The 24,854-nt window shown below is 41.6% G+C and overlaps 1 protein-coding gene across 2 annotated transcripts in view; it reads left to right on the forward strand.

Moving 5' to 3' along the window:
- The window catches only part of macrod1 (mono-ADP ribosylhydrolase 1), a 124,689-nt gene that overhangs the window by 95,405 nt on the left and 4,430 nt on the right, over nucleotides 1-24,854 (forward strand). For both annotated transcript variants that reach the window (XM_069669793.1, XM_069669792.1), the window contains exons 6-9: nucleotides 10,919-11,040; nucleotides 15,106-15,136; nucleotides 19,200-19,273; nucleotides 22,915-22,996. In XM_069669793.1, the coding sequence (XP_069525894.1) occupies nucleotides 10,919-11,040; nucleotides 15,106-15,136; nucleotides 19,200-19,273; nucleotides 22,915-22,996 (309 nt within the window). The remainder of the gene's footprint in view (nucleotides 1-10,918; nucleotides 11,041-15,105; nucleotides 15,137-19,199; nucleotides 19,274-22,914; nucleotides 22,997-24,854) is intronic.

Here is a 24,854-nt window from a genome sequence, read left to right on the forward strand (position 1 = left end):
TGATGGTTTGAGTTCTGAGGGAATTATTGTTCTTCATTATTCTGTCTGCTTTGTGTAACGCAGCGTTTCAGCCGCCCCAGAGCACAAAACAGACTCCACCATGCATGACAACCGGAACCCTGCTCTGAAGGTTGAATCCCTTTCTCTAACATCTCCACACCTTGTTCTTATTAAGCTTTTTAATAGGATTTTTAATATCCTGTACAAACATTTTAGAGTTTAGAGAATCCTCTTTCCTACGTCACAGTGCCTCTGTGCTCCATAAAGGAAGCGTGTTGTGTGGAAGAGCTTGACTGGCCTGTACGGAGCCCTGACCTGAATCCCATCCATCACCTTTGGGATGAAGCGTAACGCCGACCTCTCGACAGGCCTGATCCCCTAACATCAGCGTGACATCACTGAACTTGTTGTACCGGAAAGGCAGAAAAATTGCTGCAGCCAGGCCTTAAAGTCTAGTAGAAAACCCTCCGAGAAGGATATCTTCGACACATCGCAGTAATGCCTGCGTGTCCACAGACTTCTGCCCGTGTAGTGAACGCTTTGTCCGTTTTAAATTCACCAGAAGACGATCCCAAATCCCTTATTTGTTAGCAAAACCAAACAACAGCCTCATGTAATCACACAGGACGATTGTTTTCAGCATTTCAAACACACACACACACACACACACACATCCCCTCTCACCCTCTAACACTGCTCCTCACACACCCTTCATAACACAATATCCAACACACCTTCTCCTTCACACATAAATCCCTCACACATCCTTACATGCTCCGCTAGCTTTCCATCTCCCCATCCAGCTCCCCCCCGTGTCTCCCCCCTTCTCTCTCTCTCTCTCTCTCTGTCTGTCTTACTGGGTAATGTGAGCCAGCAGCCGTAACACTGGGGTGGGGAGGAGGAGGAGGAGGAGGAGGAGGAGGTGGTGTTGATGTATGGTGGAACTAAAGCAACCCTGCCGATCGATAATGTAAACAGGAGCGAAGAGAGGCGGTAAATAAGGCCGACTCCTGACAGAACTGTCTACCTCAGGTGACGGAGAGAGAGAGGGGGGGGGAGAGGGGGTGAGAGGAATATCTAATGGAGGGAGAGAGGGAGGAAAATGGAGGGATGAGAGGGACAAGGTAGGAGAGGGAGGGATGATGGGAGGATGAAGGATGGATAAAATGGGAGAGGATAGAAGGGAGGTGACGGCTGGATGGTGAGGAAGGTAATGGGGGTGAGAGGAGAGGTGTGGGGTGGCTGGATGAGGTAATGGGGAAGGAGGGAGGAGGGAGGTGAGTGACGACAGAGGACGTGGAGAGTAAAACAGAAAGATGGATGAAGAGGAAGAGAGGGAGGAAAGATGACGTAGGGAGGAATTAAAAGAGAGGAAGCGGCGATGAAAACAAAAACAAGGGGAGAAAAAAAGACGGAAAACTCTTCATGTGATTATAGATTCTGGTTCAGTTTGAGCTTTAACTCATGTGTGTGTCTTTCAGCCACATTAACCACATGACATGCAGATGAATGACCACCAAGTGACCCACTGTTGAACCAAACCTGTCCTGCACATACAATATCGCACACACACGCACACACATGCACACGCACACACGACCGAGTTGTGAACCTGGCCACCGCTGAGTGCTGCGCTGATACATTGGCACGGCTGAGTGACTCTTCGAGAGCACATGCTCACTCTGAGCTACTTGACTTCAGACCGAGAGGAGAGTACACACACACACACACACGTGACAACATAAACAATCAGACACACACACACGCGGACAAACACACACTGAAAACAATCATGTGCCAAATTGACATATAGTGATTACGCTCCTTTGCTGTCCTTGCTTTTCACGTTCGACTTCATGTTTGTGTGTGAGCGTGCGTTTCACAAGCTGCGACTGGTTAAACTAATTCACGTGTCCTAATCTCTCTCTGCTGCTATCTGCTGCATCCTCAAACACTATAAATAAAAATGTTGCCGCTCACCAGGCGATGAATCACAATAGTGAATCATCCTAATGCCGGTTCTCTGGAGCTCTTAAATTTGCAGCCTTTTTTCCTGGCGTGACACTACGTATATTGTTGGCTTTCCTAACTCTCTCTCAACAGCTGAAGTGTTTTAAAAATACATTAAGCTGAAGATATTTTGAGGTATGTTCTTGGCCTGATGTCCAGTGTCTGAAAGATGAAGTTTTTATTACCGTTAGGCAAAAGATAAAGTTAAAAAAAGTCGATTAGTGCTGACAGGTAATTCAGTAATTTGACAAATTATAATCTGATGATTGTATCTGTAAATATAAACTTAATAACATGAAATGCAATCATTCTATTAACAGAAACGTCCACATACTTATTTAATTATTTTTAATATTTTATTGTTGGATGATTAAAGTGGAGCATACAAGAATGAGAAGTCCAATATTTCCATTTTCTATATTCAACAAAACAACAAACAAACCTAAAAAACAAAAACAATACAAAACAATCAACTGAGACAAACAAAGTTTAACACACAATCTAAATAAACCCACCTGCCCACCCACACAGGTAGCCTAAGAGATCTTAAGTAACTGTAAAGCTACAGTGAGGTATCAGTAGGACCAGACCAGTTATTTAAATAGACTGTATAAATAATGGACAAAGCCACCGTGCCCTATTAGTTTATGTGTAAATAAAGCCTCCAGTTTGGGATTTGGATGCCGCCATGTTTGTTTCAAGTGACCCCATCCCTATAATTTAAGGCTTAATATAATTACAATGGGTAAATTATATAAAATTTCACCTCTTGTACAATTTTCATGAATAGAGAAATCAGGTATATAGGACAAAACCATTTATATTTCCGTTGTAAAAATAGGTTTTAATTTAGGCCTTACCCCTCGACCCCACAGGATCCGTCTGCGCCGCGTTTCATCTGCGCCGCGTTTCTGATCCGTCAACGGCGCGAGCCCTCGCCCACAGGAAGCATGTCTGGTCCACAGTGCAGCAGAGCGCTGGCCCAAGCAGCTGGATTTGCAAGATCACAAGATCGCGGGAAAGCTACATTATTGCACGAGAATTGAGAAATCACGCGATAACATCAATGTTAGCAGAGCAACACACAAACTACAGATCAGTTTGTACATCCGAGGTTGATTATCTGCTCATTTTGAAATAATTCCGTGATTTTTGTGCTTCTACAATGGAGGAGTACACTGCTTAATTAAAAGTGTTCTTTTTTCGAAATTTCAGTGTGTTGATCTTAAAATAAACAGGAAAAAACGGGAGTCTGTACCGGTCTGAACATGGTGTTTTATTTTGAAATGACCGGATGCTGTATGCTGTTTTCATGTGTGACTTCCTGATTGGAACGATCTGCTCTGTTGAGCTTGACGCCGGTTTGAAGCGACCTCCGTCAAAAATAGACCCGGCGCACATCTTTAGCAGAGCAGAGCGGAGACAAGCTTCTGGGATGCGCCGGAGACGGACCGCGGCACGTGCTGTGGAATCAAGATCATTGACTCTAAGGGGCACGATCGACTCCGGAGGTCACGGCGCACACGGAACGCGCCAGAGACGGATCCTGTGGAAATGAGGGGTTATGGGGTTATTTGGCTTTTGGAGCCTCAAGTGGACGCGCAAGGAACTGCAGTTATTACACCTCCGCACTGGCTTCATTTTTCAACCTAGAGGTCGCTGCTTAATTATTTTGATTGCAGAGTTTTTCCTGCAGCGTGGAACATTTGTCTCCCCCTTCTGGCAATGAGACTAATTACAAAAACCCTGTTAACGTGACCCTATAATTCTTCCTTTGAACAGTTTCTTTTCTGTCTATAACTTTAGAAACTTAACTTGGACACCTCTTAGATTTTTATGCCATAAACTGCACAATACTCCCACCTGGTTTAGCCTGTTACACGCTACTTACTCCCCTCTTAAGCGCTGGCAAACCAATCAGTTGTGGTTGTTGTAAAATGTGTGTCAGCACAGGAATGTCTTAACAGAATCAATATCCAAAAACAGCGGTATAAAGCGATTACCAGGGACATTGACCTGCCGATGATTGGCTTTATCAGACGTCCCATCCTCATGCAGGTTAGAGGTCAGCGATTGAGCAAAAATCCCCAAATTCACTGCTTCCCTCTCCAGTAAATGTTGATAGCTGTTTTGATTTACACTTCTATTCTTATCCAATGAACATCTTTTGATTTGGGGTTGTTTTCATACAAATAAAGCAATTTGTCAACTCGGGCTCTGAGTAATGAAAATTGACTTTCTCTACTTTTCCATAATCAATACTGAAACAAGCAGCCGAGTCTTTAGACACATTAATGCAAAACCTGACTGTGGAGAGAGGCCATTGCAATGAATGTCAGAGTGATTTGCATACAAGTTTCACATCATGACACACACATACATGACATTATTGTGATTTAAACCATGCTTAACCATTACCCTCACATTAAGCTAATCAACACTTATAAATAGTTGGATGGAGAAAACTATGAGTGAACTAAATTAAACTGCTGAACTCACTTTGCACTCACTCCCTCTGTTGGTTCACAGACCATTGCAGGCCTAATGTAGAAGGAGTGTGGAAGAGTACATTATTGTTTGTAGCACTTTACATCTAATAGGCCTGCAGCTGGTGCAAACAGTGTGTCAGTGAGTGCTGGATGGTGCTCTTTAGCTTCGATGAGCGTCTGCACAGAAGCTCAGATTTAGAACAAATGTGGATTAAGAGGAGAGTCAGGGTTAACAGGTTTGATCCTCCCTTGTACAGATTACAGATGTTTGTCTGAATTATCCCTGTGACATTTCCAGAAGTATCATTACTGCTGAGAGGCAGTGGTAACGATTCTTCACTTACACACATACACAGAACTCGTGCTTGTTCTTACACAAGCCTGATGCTGCTTTCATGTAGCCTTTCATAACATTCCTCACACTCTTCAGTGAGTATGGACTTTATCTGAAGCAAGTCAAGGCAACAATCTATACAGATCATAAAGGAGGAGCTGTCGTAAAAGTGGACTGGACATCCAGTGATTTCATGTGATATGAAAAGACTGCACATAGCTTAAACCTTTGATAATCTGTGTGAGTCTTAAAGCCATCTCACTATAAACAGGCTTTGATTGCAGCACCATACTATTCTTTCTGAGCGGGTTCATGCAGTACAAGTGGTTTCTCGGGGACCGCGCTCTCCTTCATCAGCGAGCGGTTCAATGAAGGAGTTTCTTTCAATTCACATCTGTGGACTTCTCTGAGAGCAGCAGTCTCACACAGCCGATGTGCAGACTTTCATCCACACACTTCTGATCTTTGAGGGAGACATCACAACGTATAGCTTTAAGTAGCCGTGCCTTTAAAGCTCATCGCCTCTGCTCAATGATGGCAGGATGAGTGCAGTGTTTTCTGCTGTTTGATTCGGAACAACTCGACGAAGGCAAATATTGTGCTCAGCATGCACTGTAGCACACAGGCCACAGTATTTCCAGTATGTTAGCAACATGTCCAAAAAAATACTGCCGGTCACATGTTCATACTTATTGTCAAACACACTGAAAATATCTTGTCTTTGAAGCTGCTGTGATTTTAAAGCAACTATAAGGAGCTCCCATTCAGTGTTGATTTTGGCGCCCCCTATGGACAGAAGCGGTATTGTCCCACATGCACATCGCCTTGTGTCGAAAATCTTGATCTGGCTAGCTTGTGCTTTTGATTTGGAGGTGAAACTTCTTATTTAATACTATTTTGTTTTCAGGTTATGTAGCAATGAGTACGTGTATGTATTATTGGCCCTGTAAGAAAAATAATTGTTTTATGATGATTATGAAACAAACTTTTTTCTGTCCACACATGTAGCCTACAATTAACAGATTTCTTTTGCCTGTCTGAAAGATGACTCAGCCTATGCTCTATCATCTTCTACTAGAGCTGTTTTGTTCTTCAGTAGAGTATCCAGGGGTGGATCCAGAGAATCCAACCTAGAATCCTAAACTATGATTGGCTATTTGCCTTGTCAGAGGCGGGACTTATGTTAAAATATATTATTTGGGATGTGTTGCAACAGGCTGCTAGGAGCTTTCTGTGCATTTCAATGTGGCACATTTCCTGTAAATTGTCACTCTGGACAAACATCTTCTTTTTGAACCCTTAAAGAATTAAGCTTAGAGGATTTATATGTTGCCGCTTTGTGGTGTTACTTTTTATAGTTAAATATACACAGAAATATAACATATGTTAGATACTTTAATGTTAGTAGTACTTCATGCTGCCCCTGCACAAGTCAGTGCCCCAGTTGGGCCACCCCAATCAAAATAGTCTGGATCTGCCCCTGCTTATATATATATATATATATCTAAAGAAAAATCTCCGCCTGCTTCCCTTTAACTGACTAACATGCAACTAATAACTTTAAATCTTTGCTGGGGAAAATGTAAACAAAGGCTCTTCTGGTTCTGGTTGCATGCTTTAAATTGCTCGACCAAATACAGCAGGCTGCTGTTGCACCAAAATCAGTTTGAGCGTAATCAAATCTTTTATTTCGTTATTCTGAATTGCATTCAAACAGCTTCAAAAGATGTGATGTCTTACAGTCTCAGGTGATTTCCACTAGAGATTGCTGTATTTATAAAAAGAAAGTATTAGTTTAACCACCAGTATTATAATGAAGCTGATTATGAATAAATCAGTTATCGTAGAAACCTCTGCTGAAAGATTGAACACATCATTTAATAGAATAGGATGTTAGATTGTAGCAGCGAGTTAAGTCAACCTAAACTAGGTTTCTGCATTCCCAAGGGTTTCCTCTCCTTCAGCGTCGTATCCCAAATGCTTTTTCATTAGGAGAGAAGACAATACAAGTCTGTTCTACCACCTTAGTGTAATGAGAAGATCCAGCACAGCTAACCAAATGTCCTCCATCGGTGTGGTTAGGTGGCAGAATTTCCTTGTTAGTGGATACAACATTTTCTGTTAACAAACCTGCCTGTAGAGGATGTTGTGGAAGTCGACACTGAAAAACATTTCGTGTTCGTTTCCGGTTTGAATTAAGATCACCAGATCATATTTCAAAAAGTCTCACACTGTGTGAAATCTTTCTGCCTAATGGCCCCCCATCCTCACAGGGTGGGAATAAAAAGCTTCTTCTTCTGTGCTGTGAAGTCTGCCCGCTTGTAATTGTCTGTTTGTGAGTCAGAGAGAGAGAGAGAGAGAGTGTGCATGCTGTACAGATGTCCATCGTATTTTAAATAATGATTAGGTTCATATTGTTTCAAAATGCAAAAGTCGGCAGAAGACCATTCATGTGAAAATTAGACCTGTTTTTACCTTCGATCCAATGTGTGAACATGATGTGTGATGATTTCAGATAATAATATATTTCAATGATTATTGCGTCTGTGAAACCTTTTAAAAGCTGATACAGCTGTTCATATCTGTTATATAAGGGATAAATACGGTAGTTAGCGGGTCATAATGGCGGAAATATACCCTGACGGATGAAGTCTCACCCTGTACATTATCCTCTTTATAACATACTTACTGAAGAAATCAATAACTGCTAACAAATTAAAGATTTGGAACAGACCTAATTGATTTAAACAGTCTGTTATTCATAGTAGCGGTCTGATATACAGAAATAACAGACCATATAAGATATTCACTTCTTACTCACCAATCAGAATCGAGTAGTTACACAAACTGTGTCATTATTCAGTGTAGTGTTTTCTTTATACTCGTGGTTTTGAGTTCTCCTCCTGTTTACTGATCGTCAAAACAACATCTCAGACATGGAGGTAAAAACAAATCCTGCTTTTATGCCAACAAAGTGGGTTTTTGGCTCTGAACAGGCTGTTTGATGTCAGTGAAATCTGAAAATACTGCACATGTATCCAGTAGTAAAAGTCACACCATTGAGCTGTAGAGGGGGAAACAAACTTGGAGATTGTTTCACCCCCCAGGATCCTTTTAGAAAAAAAGTGTCAATACTTGATTGAATGTCTTCTTGAAATGGATATGTTCTACACTGTGTTTGTGTGCGTGTATTGAGTTGGTGGTCCAGCCCGGCCTCAGTGTTGGTTTTCACGCGGAAAGCAACACGCTGAGCCTCATCAGAATGTGTGGCAGCGTCGGCGTAGGCGTGTAGAGGCTGCTTAAACCACATATCAGCTACAGCTCTCTGTTCCTCTGTTCCTCACTCAAGTTCTGTTTATTTTCCTTCCTCTGTTCTCTCTCTCTCTCTCTATCCCCTCGCCTTCAATGAATTTAGCCTTTATTTGATCAATTAGTCCTTATGAAACATTTTTTCAAAGGCCTGACAAGAAACAAAGCAGTCATTAACTTGACAAAGAAAACACAGAGTTTAAATTAGTCAAGTGTTTAAGCAGCTACATGACAGAAAAACACAACAAATATATCGTACGAATCAATTAGAAACAGTGAAAGACTTTAAGGCTTGAAACTTGATGAGAGGGACAAAGAAAATGTGAATTTAAAGAGCTAAGCCGCTAAATTACATACTTTAAATCTTCCTTTCCAACATAATAAGACAAACAGAGTGAGATGAAAGCATAAAGTGATAGCATAAGCCCAAGATCAAAGGTCTATGAAACAGACACAGTCATAAAAGGCAGCCTTGCAAAATAACGGCACATTCTTGCCAACACACAGCAGCAGTACCACGCATGGTACTGACAGGCAACATTAAAGAAACCCGCAGTTTGGAGACGCTTTTTCAATGTTTTCACACTCACAACATTCCTTTACAGGTGTCGAGGGGTTTCCCACCCTGACATATAGTTAAAAATTATTTGCATGCAGCTTCGGTGACAGCAGTGCCTTTATAGCTTCCCAGGTGTGCTGTTTAATTCAAACATTAAATACTATTTGTTCTCTGTTTATGGGAGATAAGACAGTTTACTGGGAGCTGAATTCATGTCATCTGTGACCTGATTCCAGACCTCTGAACAGCTGCCCACAACATCAGTGCTTTACAGCTATTCAAATAACCAGGAAGTCAAAATGGGAATTCAAGTCAAAATAATGCAAAACATTACTGTCGTTACTGATGAGTGAAAATCATGGGACAGCTCTCAACTAACTCACATCAACAACAGAGCTTGACCAGGTGCCTGTGTGTCCTCATGTGTGGTGGACACACACACACACACACCTGGACCAGGTGTCCCCCCTGTAGCTAGGACATCCCCTGATGTTTAGTATAAGAGCATTGATAGAGGCTCTGATCTAGTCCTACATGTTTGGCGTAGCTTATTAAGACTAGGTCAAAACCTAGTATGTGGCTGACCGCGCTTTTGTGGGCAATGTGTCACAAGGACTTTCCTTATGAGGCCGATGACAACGTTTTTGAAAGCAGGTGCGCGCTGCGGACGTAGGTGAGGACAGCGGAGGAGCAGCGGATGAGCAGCCCCGCCTACTCCCTGAACAAAGTATCCAAAGCCGTATAGACAGAGAGTCGCGTCAGTGGAGGTCCGATATGCTCCATGATCCGCCATTGCGATGTCGCAACTCTTTCTCTCTATGGCTGTGAAGTATCATCACTCACTCACTCACTTAGTTACTCTGTCACATACAGACCCACGTGTAGGGCTGACCCCAGCAGAACTTTGGTGTCAGGAAACAGCTGATGTACCACATTCAGTATGCAATCCACACACCAACATTAAAGATTTGTCCATAGCTGCAGATTCAGTATCAACTGAACAGCTGGTTATAAAAACAACCATTTCAATTACTCGGCCTCAGCGAGCTCGTCTCTTCATGTTGACGGTTCAGGTTTAATTTTACGGGTTAAACATGATTTGCAAATTTAAAAATTGTTCCACAATCCGAAACAAATCAACCCCCCACCCAAATAATCCCACGTCCCTCTAAATGGTAAATGGACTGCACTTATGTAGCGCTTTTCTAGTCACTCGATTTTACACGACATGTCACATTCACACTCACATTCATACACTGCTGCGTAAAGTGCCCAACTGTCAATCAATCATCACATTAACACACCGATGGCTATGCCAGCGGGAGCAATTTAGGACACTTGTAGACTGAGGGAGCTGGGGATCGAACCACCAACCAGCCGACTCTACCACTGAGCCACAGTCGCCCCACCCAGCCGAGCCACTCTTCCGTTGCTCTCCATAAAACATCCATCCTGCGGTGATTCAGCAGCTGAACTTAAGTCAGACCTGCCTCGTCCATGTGGCGTTAGACGACCCTCCTCTCTCTTCCTGCACAAGTTCAGCTCACGTTGAATCGACGGCAAAGCTGGGAAACGTTCCTTCGTTTCAAGTGTTTACTTCACGTGACAACTCAGGCAGTTACGCCGCTGAAGATCTGCTGATGTGAGCGACACGGTGTAACAATAGAGACAATACATTTGGGTTTAATTACATTGAACAATGAGCTCTGGCTGATAAGAGTCCATGTTTTCAGGTTCTTCAGTTTTTAAGCACCATGTTGGATAGATTTGAGCGTTCATTAAAACACAGTCGTGACTTGGAGGCTATTAACAAGTCAGAAAAAAACACAATAACTCATTACATTTCACCAACGCAGCATTAATGTACCCGACCAAAAGTTTTCTGTTTCAGCCAAGATACCAGTCTTGCAATGAAATTAACTGTCAGTGTGTAATTATGAACAAATTAGAACATTTTATTGTTCACTTAATGGGATGCTGACCTCTATGACGACTGAAGATTTACTGTCGGGGTAAATTGTTTTGGTCTGTGTTTCTGTATTGACTTTATTTTACAGCGCTTTCATCATTAACGCTGAATAAATGTGGTTGAAATGTGAGCGGTGACATTAACCTGAACTATATTTTTACCTACATTTCACACTTTCACTCTGTCACACTGTGCTTAGAAGTGCTTCATCTTCTCATCTCTCTCGCTCTCTCTCTCTCCGCCTGCAGATGTGATCCACACTGTGGGGCCGATTGCACAAGGAGGAGTTGGAGAGGTGGAGAAAAAAGCCCTGAGGTCGTGCTACAAAAACAGCCTGACAACAGCCACCGAAAATGATGCTCGCTCCGTGGTGAGGATGGAGGGGTGAGATGAAGGGAAGGAAGCTAGCGGAGAGGAGAACGGAGGATAAGGTTCAAAAAGATAAAGATTTTTCAAAGGAGACTAAAAAGAGAAAGATGGAGAGAGAGAGGACGGGAGCTGCAGGTAGGATCATTGAGTGTTAGGAGGTTTTAGGAGACGCACCAGGCGGGAGGTTTCACAACAACAACAAGGTGTTAAAGTCAAAGAAAAACACCAAAGCAACATGAAAACAAGAAACGTGGACTGGGTAGAGAGCAGATGTCCACCAGGTTTATTTTGGGCAGGTGGGTGTGGATCAAGGAGTGCAGAGCGGGCTTTGTGTCCAGCATGTGTGCATGGCATTAGTTCAATGAACACATCACACATAATGTAATGCCTCCCTACCTTCCTCTCCACTCCCAAACAAATAAGAGTTATTTCTCAGACCTGTGTGTCCTTGGTGTCGTGTCCAAGTCGATATGAACTAACCTCACCCTGCAATGCTTCATTGCAATCTAACCCAAACCTCAGAGGGTGCCGGTACAGAGAAAATAACCTTTTTTTTTTGGCGTGCCTAACTTAATAATTATCTGGAGGTTATCTCTATTTACAGATTCTACTTAAAAATGTAGAATTTCTAGACATGTGATTTTAGTACCGAAGGGGTTCTGGTTTACGTTTATAGTCTGTTTGTAGTCTGAGTAATATTGACTAATCATGTATCAGCAGGCTGCAGCGTATGCAGGAGAGTGTGGAGAGCAAAAGCTAGTAACTTACTAGTAACTTACTATTCTATCTGATATCGGCCAACATGTCGATATCCGCCGATATAATTAACCGATAAAATAATGGGCTGCTGCATACTTGATTAAATGCCCGACCTCAGCGCAATGTCCCCGGCGCGAAGAAGACCTGCGCGGTGCAGCGTGATGACGTCACGTGTGTCTACCTGCAGCATGAGAGAGTTAGAAACCAAAATGTCCGTGGTGTGGAAGTTTTTCAAAGTGTCCGAAATAGATAGCAAAACTGCTATTAGCAATGACTGCTCAGCTTCGGTGATGCTCGGAGGAGCCAAGGCAAAGTCTTTCAACACTACAAACTTGATTAACCATCTCAAGACCCGTCACCTCAACCGTTGTTACACATGTGATAAGAGTATCACCATTATACTGTACGCTTATTCCAATACAGAAGAGAGTTGATGATCTCTGTAATTAGGTGTGCGGGAAAAAAATATTGGTATCGGTAATCAGCTAAATGAGTTGTAAAATATCGGCATATTGGATATCGGCAAAAAATCCAATATCGTGCATCCCTAATTCACAGTGAAACTGAGACTCACCACAAACAGATGAATGGGCACTCCTCCGGGGGATTTAATGAACCAAGAAACGGCAGCATTTATCATGCTGACATATCTGGAGGGGAGAATTTCGCTTCACTTTTGATCTGTACACGCAGTCACCTCTCAAGTTGCTAACTGAACTGTAAACAATGCAGCGTACGTAAAATGAAGTCTTGCCCGGAAGTCCTTATCGCTAACAGCGGGCTAAACCGAAATGCCCCAAATGTTCACCATTGCTCCCAGAGGATATATCGTTGTCAGAGATAGCTGATGGGTTCCAAGAGTGATCTGGAGATGCTTCAAAATGTGAGCAAACTTTTCTCTGAGTAACAGTTTTTAGGTCAAAATGCGTCCTTAAACAGACAGGCCTGATTTTAGCAGCTGAAGAAACAAGTTAACCGACAAATTAATTTTAATCCTGCTGACGGCCGCTGCTGTAATGTTTGATTGAATGAACGTCCACGTACAGTTTCCTTACAGAAACAAGATGGTCCATGGCAGGAGCAGTTGTTGATCACTTGAGGCGTAACGTGGCCTGTTAAGTGGAGTGAGCAGTAGTCAGCAGCCAATGACAGGATAAAATTGAGCTTTCAATCAAACACTATAATAGTATCAGTATAAGCTATGAATAGACAGATACATGAACACGCATGCATTGGATCAAACGCATGATCCCCTCCAGACTTACTGGCAGAGATAAAAGAGTCAGAGGATCAGCTAATAAAATCTGTCCCATGGCGGCTGTGTGAAGATAAACGCAGCTTATTTTTTAGTTGCAAGAGTAGAATTTGGAGCAGAGTTTTTCCATTCATGTTCCAGCACGTATAAAATCTGCATTTGCATCACAATGTGTTGATTGATGCTGTGATATTCAGTCACAAATTTACCTCCACCTTTCTTTATCTCTCATTCTTGATACAGACTCACTCACCGGCTCCCACCTCACTTCAACCAGAGAGCAGTGTCTTCTTTACATTAAGCCCTCTAATCTGTGCGGTTTAAGTTCACTTCCCCTGACTTTCATGTTTACCTTTCGTCTTGAGAGGAACTCTTGAGAGTCGTGTCTGCTCTCACCCCCGAGTTGCCAATTCTGCAATCTGGTCAAAGGCACAGATCTGGAGACACAGAGAGCATCCAAGCATCTGCTCGTAGCGCACTTTCTGACAGCGGGTTGAGGATCTGCCAGATTTGATTTTCTTTGAAGTTTACTGGCTGCTTCTCTCAACTCCGAGGAGGTGGTGAGGCGTGAACCTGCCTGACATGTTTCTCAATTAGTTAAAGTTAAATCCCTCTCCATTACTTAAACTATTTATCCCCTACATCTTCAGCATTAGCCCGAAGATGTATTTACACTCAGTTATCACTTTTTATTAGACCTCATTTTTATTGGGGTAGTAAATAGCTCTTTAACAGGAGTATCAGAGGTGTGTTAAAGCTCCAGTAGCGCAAACATTCTGCTTCTGCCTTCTACTAAATAACACATTTAATCAGGTCTATCTTAAAAACAACACTCACATGCTCATATGTACAGTTAAAGAATGACTGTCTTTGTAGTTTCTTATAATATCCAGACTGGTTGCAAAGAGTTACTTTCAAAATACCCGACACTTCTTCTGCATAAGAAAGCGCTCTGAGGTTCAGCTGAAGCTAATAAGAAAATCAAATGGATATCTTCCAATACGGTGATCCCTTGCTGAGATGCATCTGATGAATAGTAACAAAAAGAGGGATTTTGGGACTCAAACTACTCTTGAAACTTTGTAAGAAGTCTTCTTAATTTTGCATATTTCAGACAGCTGGAGCCTCATATTGGCTTTGGCTGAACAGACATTGATTTTTAGAAGAGCTCTCTCTGCAGCCAGCATAAAGAAACAATTAAAGCAACGAACGGTGCTTTCAATGTATGTATGGATACGTGGCTGTACTGCGGCTGAAGGATATTTTATGCCTTTATTTTATAGCGAGAAAAGAATGATGAGAGATGTCGAAAAAATTCCCCAACAAGAATAAAAAACATGATTCAACCCATTGGCTTTGTGAGAATCGTTCCAGGCCGTAAAAAACAATCCTTTCCAAGCATTCAACTGCAGCAACACAGGAGGCTTTTATTGTGAAGTCGCCGCAGTGAACTGTTCGATAAAGAGCCGCAGGTGGAGGCTCTCACTGCTTTATTTGAGAACCAGAACACATCCAACAAGTTTTACAAATGCGTCCTGTTGTGGAAACATGATCACAGTTGCAAACTACAGGATGAAAAGTGCTGTTTTTTTATGCTGTGTGGTATTGAACGTAACTCTGAGACCGGTGCTGTTAAAACACATTTGCTGTTACCAAAGAAAGCCGCTGACGTCACCCGTCATTAATGTTACAGATTACACCATCTTCTGTGAGAATTTACAGTTTATAAGTGATATTTTCCTCTATGGTAATCAGTATTTCCACCCTATACCTACATTACCTATAAGTAACATCCCCTTTAACACCAGCCTCGATAACAAAGGATGATTGTCAGCTTGTTCTTTAAATAGATGTGAACGCTGGAGAAAGAAGTAGGCTGCCGTAAAAGCAATCAGGAGAAAGACTTGATGGAGAAGCAGCAGAGTGGGATTTCTGTGTATGTTGTGTGTGTGAGTGTGTGTGTGTGTGTGAGTGTGTGTGTGAGATAAAAGCTGGCTGTTATGTGATCAGTAACAAACTGTAACCACTTTGCTTGTCTTCCTTTCTCTGCAGGCTTTCCCCTGCATCTCCACTGGAATCTACGGTCAGTGTGTGTTGTACGTGTGTGTCTCCCCGTCAAAGCAGAACAAATGCATGACATTTTCATCTGTCGATTTGTGTTCTTTTGTGTCCATTCTTTTTAATTGGAAAGAAAAACCTTTTTCATTCAACAATATACAGTATGTGTGCGTGTCCCAGATTAAACACTGTCCACACTGGCCGTGTTCCCCATCATGTGCTTGTTTCCATTATCACTCCTTTTCTGTTTAACCAGAGTGCTGAGCTGCCTGGCGCCACTTGTCACATTATCTCCTGCAACCCAGAGGTGGTTCTCAGATTAAGGCCTTGGATTAGGACCAGCAGATTAAGATAGATTAGGCCGGAGATTGTGTTAGATTGATTGTAATCCCCCTTCACACTGGCAGGGGACAGAGTTAAGGACAGTTGCTTTAACACTCCCTGGGGTGGGTTTTGGTGTGAGGGGCAGATTGTTGACACTTCTCAGCTTTGCTAGAAAGAGGAAGAGGACAAATACTGACTCAGTGTGATCTTCGTGGTTGCACCTGTTTCTCAGAGCCTCCCAATGTCGCCTGTTTAATCTTCCATAGGACTTTCAGTACTTCCTGTCTTTCCTCTGGGCTTATTGTTGAAGAAGTAGTAGGAAAGAAGGATCAACAGCTTTTAAAGCCCCACTCTGTATCAAAACAACTTCATGTGGCGAAATTCAGAAATAATCAAAGGAAGCTGCCAACAGTACTTCCTGCCACTCACAATGGTAGCTTTTGATTACACTACCTTAGAACCTCTTGTGCAGCCCTGAAAACTGAATATATTTGGATTAACATGAGAAAATAATTTCACCAACGTACTTCAAAGAAACACAGCAGTTATTACACTTTCTCACAGGATACGGCCTCTTTCAGGCAGCGTGCACACCCACACAGGTGTTTGTAATCATCCTCCCTGATTAGACCTCGTTATAGGTCAGGTAGGAAGTCCCACGCTTCGAATTGGATAAGGTCACTCGACTCAATGTACCAATAGAAATAGAAACCTTATGGAGGTAATTGCTGCCTTTATTCTGTTCTTTAGAAGCATTATTACAGTCCAAGAGAGGTGCTCTTGTACTATGCAGGAAGCAGTGAGGAAGAATGGTGCAAAAAAACAGGATCAGAAACCAGAGTTTGTGTCCGGCATCACATGAGCTCAGTCGTTGTTTACATTAAATATTTTCAAAAACTGCATAGTGCATTATGAACTATCAGGAATTATAAGAATTAACAGTAACACATGCTTGACTAAATTTAAGAACAGTAATGGAGAACTAATACCTCATCCAGATTACAGCATTTGGAATTTGACAGGCCTGTCCCTCTAACTGGAGATTTACCTACAAAGAAGACATAAACATCATTCATAACCGGCAAATCCTAAATGTCACAGTTTTAATTTAACATGTTAAACTGTGATTTAAAGCCCATGGAAAGCCTAATCCACAATACCCTTCTAATTATGTAATGTAGTTCTAAAAAAAATTAGAAATTACTTCAATCTAAATTTGAAATATCGTCGTCTAAGATTCAGTAAACGGTTTCAATATTAGGTTTGAATCGTGTGTTTGGATTTTTAATTAATTTTGCAAACTAATCATAAGAATAGTCACAGCGTCAATTGGGCTATTTACATCTTGTGCAAGTGTCAGGTGATTATTGAAGACCTGCTCCGGTGAAAAAAAAGGGTTAAACCTTGTAAACATTTCCATGTGGACATATCATTGACAACATAAGCAGTAATCTCCATGGCTGGGCCTGTCTGCTTTTAAACTGCAGTGTACCAAGGACAGGCTGAACAACACACTTTCAGATTGGCAGGTTTGTGATGTCACAAACCTAAGGAGCCAATCCCGTTAATGGACGCTTTGACGCTATGTCTCTCATCATGTGCAACCACCGCTGTAACAACCATCGTCATTTTTGCAAACTCACTACTAACGTTAACGTTACTACTACTAATTACTAAATTTCAAGCTAGCTAAGTTTCAACCAGTTGGCACTAAACGATGGCAGAGATGTGTTTTTTTTTTGCTGAAATTTTACAAAAGGAAAAACCTAGTACATATGCAGAATGTTTAATGAGGGAGAAGGAGCAGATGTCTTACAAGGTAATTAAAAGTATTTTGCAGAAAAAAACATTTCAGACAGAATTTATTATTTCAAGCAGAGCATTTTATGTCTTAAAAAATGACTGGAGCTGGTCTTTAAGGGCTGGTTGTTTATTTTGACGGGGGGACTTTAATGCGGGTGGATGATGATCAGTTTATGGAAGCAGGTCGTTGGGGACGATGGCCATTGCTAAAGCTACAGATCTTTTATTCAGCATAACTTTGATAACTTAGCTTTCATAGCTTTCAGAACAAATACAGCTAATGTTGCATGTGTATGCTGACTCCTAACTATGATATGGCATGCAAAGCATACATACTACAGAAGCCCTAAGCGGACATGCATCCATACATTTTATTTACTCTGTTTTCTTGTGATAACTTATAATTTCCGTTGTTTTCTAAAGATCTCGACTTAGTTATCTCAGGCTAACAAAGCTGTTTTTTTTCATGATAACGGGATCATTTTATGGTGATCTAGAAAACAAAACAACAGGCTGGTCACTGTGATATTACAGACCAGCACATGCCATGCTGCCATTGCCCACACTAATGAGGTAAGTTAAGCCTGTTTCTATGTTTGTTTTGTGCTTTTGCGACTCTGGGGATACGAGTTATAATCATCTGACGCTATGGTGGTGCAGTGTTGTTATCTCCAGATAACAAAATAAATAAGTCGAGATCTCGAGACAACGGTAAATCACTCTGAGTAGATAAAATGTATTGATGCATGTCCGCTTAGGGCTTCCGTACCATGATTAATTGAAATGAGTCACTTTCAGATGGCTGCTGCTTCCTCCTCTGAATGTGACTCAGACAACTCAAACATTAAAAGCTGCAATAGCCTGATTGGCACAGGTGCTATTGTTGAGTGCAGAGCCGGGGAGATGTCAACCAGAACAAGGTAGATGTCAATCAAAATGTCATCTGTCTGTGTCCACAGTCTTTAGAAATGGTCTAAACAGCAAAATGATTTTTGAACCAGGTCATGATTATGGCTGTGTTTTTCCTTTTAGATATTCATGGACGTGTATTCAGGCTCTGAACTTTGATATAAGATATGCATTATTACTATTTTAAGACACATTTCTAGAGGCTCCAGACTTTCCCTGGTTGCTATTAGCGTTTAATTTAGACATGACAGTGAACATTTTCTGATATAATTGGTGTGAACATTTTACAGTTTTGAGCATATATTTCCTGATCATGTTGATTTTACTTGACATGGATGGAATCATGTTTCATTCAAACATATTTGCTGTTGGAATAAGTCGATGAATGTAGCTCTGCAAGCGCTGAAGGAGGAGTCAGGAAGGGGAGAATAAACATCTTAGAAAAACCCACAGATGAAAGCACCTCTGCAGGAAAAGTTAATTCATTTTGAAGACAAACAACACAACACACATTTAATGTTAATTATGGAACGTGAACATTTCCTTTTTCCAATCCTGCAGGAAAACATTACGTCCTTTGCAGCATGAATTCTGCATGTGTTTGTTTTATTGCTGAAAGACATCCCTTGTTCAGGCTAATTTGCGTCCTCATGTATTCCCCCATCTCTCCTGATGTATGGAATAATTACTGTATAATCACACAGTGTGTGTCTGTTTGGGCTGAGCAGTTTTGGCCAGATGATGCATTTTTACTGCCTTTGTGTTGAGTTTCCAGCAGTGGGGATAATATTCCAGCACTGAAAGGTCTCGGTTGCCGTATGAATATGGACGAGATTGTGCAGTCCCCCTCCATCTGTCTCCTCGCTTGTTGTAACCAACAAGTGTGTTGTGTCTGCATCTCTTCAGAGTATGCAAGTCAGGCGGAGGGGGAAGTGAGAAAACACAAGAACAGATACCTGTTTGTGCAGAAAACAAACCAATGCAACACACAGATCTGCACCTGTTGTTGCAAATTGTGTGTATATTTCTGACGTGTGTGTTTTGTGATGCAGGATATCCACCTGAGCAGGCTGTGCACGAGGCGTTAGCAACGGTGAGGGAGTATCTGGACGCACATCATGACAAGGTGCGTATGCATGCATGCATGTGTGTGTTTGTGTGCGCATGATTGGCAATTTTCCACTTCCATTTCCTCTAGGTATTATTCCTTTCACAGCTGTTGTTTTTGTTTTCTGGTGGGAGCGAGGAGAAGGGTGCACTGAGAAAACACATACACGCACGCACACTCAGGGACACACACATACATCTAAACACACACACCCAGGTTCTGGCTCTCATGCTCATGGCCAAGTCTGCGTTTTAATTGGCTCCTTGCGGGACTAAACCCAACTAACACAAACACACACGCACACATACACGCACACACGCTCCCTCTCCGGAGAAACAGCAAGCGGAGAAAAGACAAAATGATGGAATAGATGACTGGAGGGGAGGGACGGAGGGAGAGAGGGGATGAAGAACAAAGAGGAAACTTTCCAATCAGTCGTTAACATGCACTAAACTCTCCTCCCCTCTTCCTCCTTAACTTTCCCGGTCTCCTCCCACTCCTCCTTTCAATCTTTCCTCCTCTCTCCAAACACCGAGCTGTATCACCTCCCAGTGAGGGTGTTGACGATGTTATTGTTAGCGCTGGAGTCTCCAGAGTCTCTGCAGCAATACTAGTGGAGTGATGCTGTCAGCCGTGCCAAGCTCAACAAACGAGCATTAAACATCACACGTCTCACCATCGAGGCCGACAGTCAACAAAACATAAACGGCACAAAATAAGACCAGAGAGCCAAATCAACAAAACTCCTATTTACACTGGGCCCAGGCATATTTCCACTGTGTGTTTGTTTAAGAGAGGGGGAAAAAGTTTATTGTGAACAAATGAGATGGAGGGACGAGTTTATTTGCATACATATAAAGTCTGACTATTCACCAGAGGAAATTGAGTTCAATTTTTAATTGAGCCCTCTTCCATGTGACATTTTTTACAGCGTGTTTTGTTGGGCTCGCTCCGGCTCAAAGTGCTGTAATGTAGGAAATGAAATTGAAAATTACAGACACTGAGATACAAAATGGACTCAAGACACGGGCAGGGTGCCAGCACTCTGTATCAAGTGTAATAATAAAAACATGAATCATTTATTCCTAAATCACTAAAATGGTAATACCCGCGGCAGCTCATAAGTTTTATAGGCCTTATTTCTTCCCAATTAGATTTACAGCGAGATTCTCAGAAACTTCAACAGATGTATGACATTTGTGAAACTTGCATACTTTGCAAGGTCCATTTAGCTGCTAGAGCGTTTGATCAAATCACATGATCTTCATCAGCATGCGCACGTGAATCTGCCCATGCAGGCCCAAAATAATAGGAGGACTATTTCACGTACAGTAAGTTTGCATTTATGCATGCACCATAGACATTTTCATCAGGATAAATGACAATTTATTAGCGCTTAGCACACCTACTGAGCGCAGTTTTCAATACTTTGGATGCAAAGATGGAGCTTTTTTTTCAGGTACTTTACAAAGGAAGGACTCAGCCATCCGGAGCTCTCAAGAAAAGACAAACTTTCCATCTTGGTAGGACAGCTAAAAGTTAGCATACTCAAAAGTTGTGTCAGAAAGAGCTAGCAACAGCCTCGGGTTAAAACAGTTAGTTTAGCTTAGCTGTTAGCGAGCACCAAATACACTTGCTAGCTACAGCTTAATGAACATAACATTGGCTGGGGAAGCTCTAGTCCAAACTTCCTCATATCCAATACAGAGAAGGAAAAGCTGCTAATGTTAGCTTAAACTCTGTAAACATCCAGGACCTGCCTCTGCATACAAGTGGGACAATACTACACAGTGAGTGTGCTGCAGCTTATTTTTAATGCATTTCCACAAACTAGTCGTAAATTATATGCTAACTCGTGTTAGCAATATTTGGTTACTACAGTAGTCGCACATGCTAATGTTTCCTAAGTTTATGTAGCAGTAGCACTTCTGTGTGCTAAGCTAGGACTGGACAATTTGTGAGCTGTTCAGAGGAGAAGTTAAATTATTAGTTATTATAAATTACATATTCAGATTGAACAGAACCTTTCAGCTTTGAAGCTTTGAAGCTTACAGGGTCAAAAAATGATGAAAGTAATCGATTGAAATTTTAAGTTCTACACTTCTTTCATGAGCAGACTCCATCTGCTGTTGAGGATCCTGTGACATGATTAAGCTCCAGAACAGCTAACAAAGGGACCCAGTGGTGAGATTGTTTGTCCATGAAAATCATATTTTTTAATTTATCAAATGCAATAGAGTAGCACATTTACTTTAAAAGGAGTTGCAAGTTGGATTTAATGTGTATGAAGTCAGTCAGTCCACAAGAGGTCATTGTGCTGAAATCCATGCAGGGTTTGAAAAATAAACTTTGCTGCAAACTGTTTGAGAAGGGAATATTTACCGGTTATTTTCCTGCAGTTCTGAGGAAGCCTATTACATTCACTTGTTGTTATTGTTAGCGTTAGCATCTCCAGGGTCCGTGTTGCAATAGTATCAGAATTAGCTCCAAACAACGCTTTCTGGAGGCCATTTCACATCCCTCCTCGCAAGCATTTGCTTTAATTTGAATGCGCGAGGCTGCAAAATGGCGCAAGTGTATGCAACTCAGAGCGTGGAGGTTTGAGAATTCGAACCTTAGCCCAGGGGATGTAGTTACTTACCACACATTTCCATATCCTTCCTTTAAGCCTCCATTCAAATTGTGGCGAGTGATGGTAATTGTCCAACAAGCTGGGACTGAAAAACACGGGCTGCAGGCTAACAGGCTGCAGAAATGTCTGTATTTGAAAGCAATGAGACTCCCACACCACGCACACAGTGATGGAAACAGCCTGCCTGTAAATTGTACCGTCTCATAACTGAAGAATCTATACCGTTGTAGAGACACGAGGTCGGTAATAATGTTTGTCAGAGTCTGAGAGATAAGAGCACGCTGTGGTGCTCAAAGCCCGACTCATCTCTTTACTGTAGCTACAGTAACTTTAATCATCAGGCTACATCTAGAGCTGGAGCCGTAGTGTGTTCAGATACACAGTGTTAATATTATAGACTGCTGAGCCACGATCTAAAGAACAAGAGCACAGAGCATAAAGATTGTTTATTGTTGTAAAATAGCTGCACTGACTCGCCCACTGTCTTAATATTATATGAAATCTATTACGTTTATAGCTCGTGCTGTGCGTGTGGTGTGTCTGGATTGAGAGTTTCTCACACAGAGAGGGGCCTGGTGCCAAACACACACACACACACACACACACAATCAGTGTAACACTCAGAGGGATGCACAAAAACATACAAAGTTACTTTCTCTCTCCTACACACACATCCATAGACAAAAGTATACAAAAGATACACAGAAACTCCTCCGTGCTCAAACCTCTCTCTCTCTGTCTCACACACACACACGCACACACGGTCTCTCTTTGTACATTTGCAGCACTCTGTCCCTGCCTCGCAGTGTAATAAGCGCTGTGTTGTGGCATGATCATAATGGGGAGCTAATAGGGGAGTAATGGACTGATGCATTAGCTGCATTCTCCTGATATCACTGCCGCACAATGTCGCACACTGTTACATTGTTCCCCCACTGCTATTGATGAATTCACAGTTATTGCATATGCTTGTAATAAAGGTCATTGTGTGTGCGTGTGTGTGTGTGTGTGTGTGTGCGCGTGTCAGCTGGACAGAGTCATCTTCTGCGTGTTCTTGCCGACGGATAAGGAGCTGTATCTGCAGAATCTCCCGCTCTACTTCCCTGCTGGTGAGTTGTCTTTCTGTCTTACACTAACACACATACTGTACAAACACACACACACGCACACACACGCACACACACACACGCCTATATACAGTGATGACAGCTCAGCTCAGCTCAAATTAGCTACACACACAAATAGAGACACACACACATACACACACAGTGGTGTGATAAATACTTTGCATCATCTGCTGTGTGCGTTTTGCACATCCAGTAAACGAGGCCATTAGACACATCACACCACATACAGTATACATGAAGCACACTTAATTGGGTTTAATGTGATCAAATAAACATTTACTTTGCCTCCCCTGCATAGATGCATGCAGTGACTTATAAAACATTAAAATACACATAAATATGCACACTCATGTGAGCTACAGATGTGTTTTATAAGAGGATTGAAATGCACAGAAGCACACACACAAACACGTGTAGATTCAGAGATACATTACGTTCAGTACATGTCACGTGTATTCTGTTTATTAGCCGTTTCATCAGCCGACTCTGCGAGAAACTGCCTCGTTGTTTCACTCATTAATTGGTTTGATTTATTTAATCAATTAAATCAATCTGAGCTGCAGTTCCACTGATTGATGACAAGTGTATTTGTGTCAGACGTTTGTCCTGCTGAGTTAAGACACTGTGTTAAATGTAAACAGTTATACAGGGACACATGAGACGTGCAAGTTATGGTCTGGAAAGAAACAACAAATATTTTTGTCTTTTCACATTTATTGTACGACTAAATGTGACACATTTATGACTTTTCTTTGCTTGTATTTATTGAAGCAACATTTCATACTGTTTGTGAGAAGCAAGTTTAGGAACAAGTACAATTTATACAAACTTGAAGGGACAAGATTATAACTTAAAACATGTTCATAGTCAGGAGCCTGTGATCCAAACACAGAAGGCTAAATACAAAATAATCTGAATGGACTAAAGTTACTTTAGTCCAAAGTGTTAAAGTTATTCTAAGATTTTAAGGTGTGACCATAAAACACAGGTGCATTATCATGGTCTTCTGGACTGGAGCAGGACATACAATGGTTTATACGTGTAGCCCTGGAAAACAAAGATGGCTGAAATCAGATTTATAATCTGGCTCAGGCTATAACACAGACATATATACCTATGCAAGTGTAAATAAAAGTGTGTTACATTACATCTGAATTTTAATCAGCATATTAGACACTTGAAGTGACGACTGTAAAGGTGTTCAGTGAGGCGACAACGCTCAGGGAAGGTGTGCTCAGTCATTAGCCAGGTTTCCTTTGTTTAACCTTTATTGAACCAGTGTGGAAACCAATTCAGAGCAACACCTCGTTCACAATGATGCTCTGAAACACACAATCAAAATATCTTTTACAATAAGAAATTACAAACCCATACATATTAAATCCAAATGAGGCACATATTTTAACAGCATTCAAAGAATATCTGCAAAAGAAAAAGCGAATTGATGCTCGTTTCCACCAACTGTTGTTTTATGATCATTAGAAGTGGTTTTGTTGACACAAACAGCTTGTTGATTGTTTTCTAGTTTGTGCCATTAAACTACTAAAATGAATCACATGTGCGGCAGTCAAACCTCACATTATGAAAAACAATATTGCACCAATTTCAAATTAAAAAAAACTTATGGGGATGAAATCACATCTGCTCTTTGCAGCTGTAAGAAAATTACAGTGTTTCCAAAAATGTTGAACTTGTCCTGCAATGATGTAAAAACCAAACCTCTTTTTAGGACTGGTATTCATATACAAAGAAAAAACAAAAGGCTGTGTGTGTCTGTGTTGGCGAGGTGACATTTGTGGCCTTTCAGACGTCTCTTAGTCAATCACGTGTGTTTCACCCT

The sequence above is a fragment of the Semicossyphus pulcher genome, unplaced genomic scaffold (genome assembly GCF_022749685.1).
Source record: "Semicossyphus pulcher isolate SPU_LCO1_2020_fin unplaced genomic scaffold, fSemPul1.0.p SCAF_2, whole genome shotgun sequence".
NCBI classification, from domain to species: Eukaryota; Metazoa; Chordata; class Actinopteri; order Labriformes; family Labridae; genus Semicossyphus; species Semicossyphus pulcher.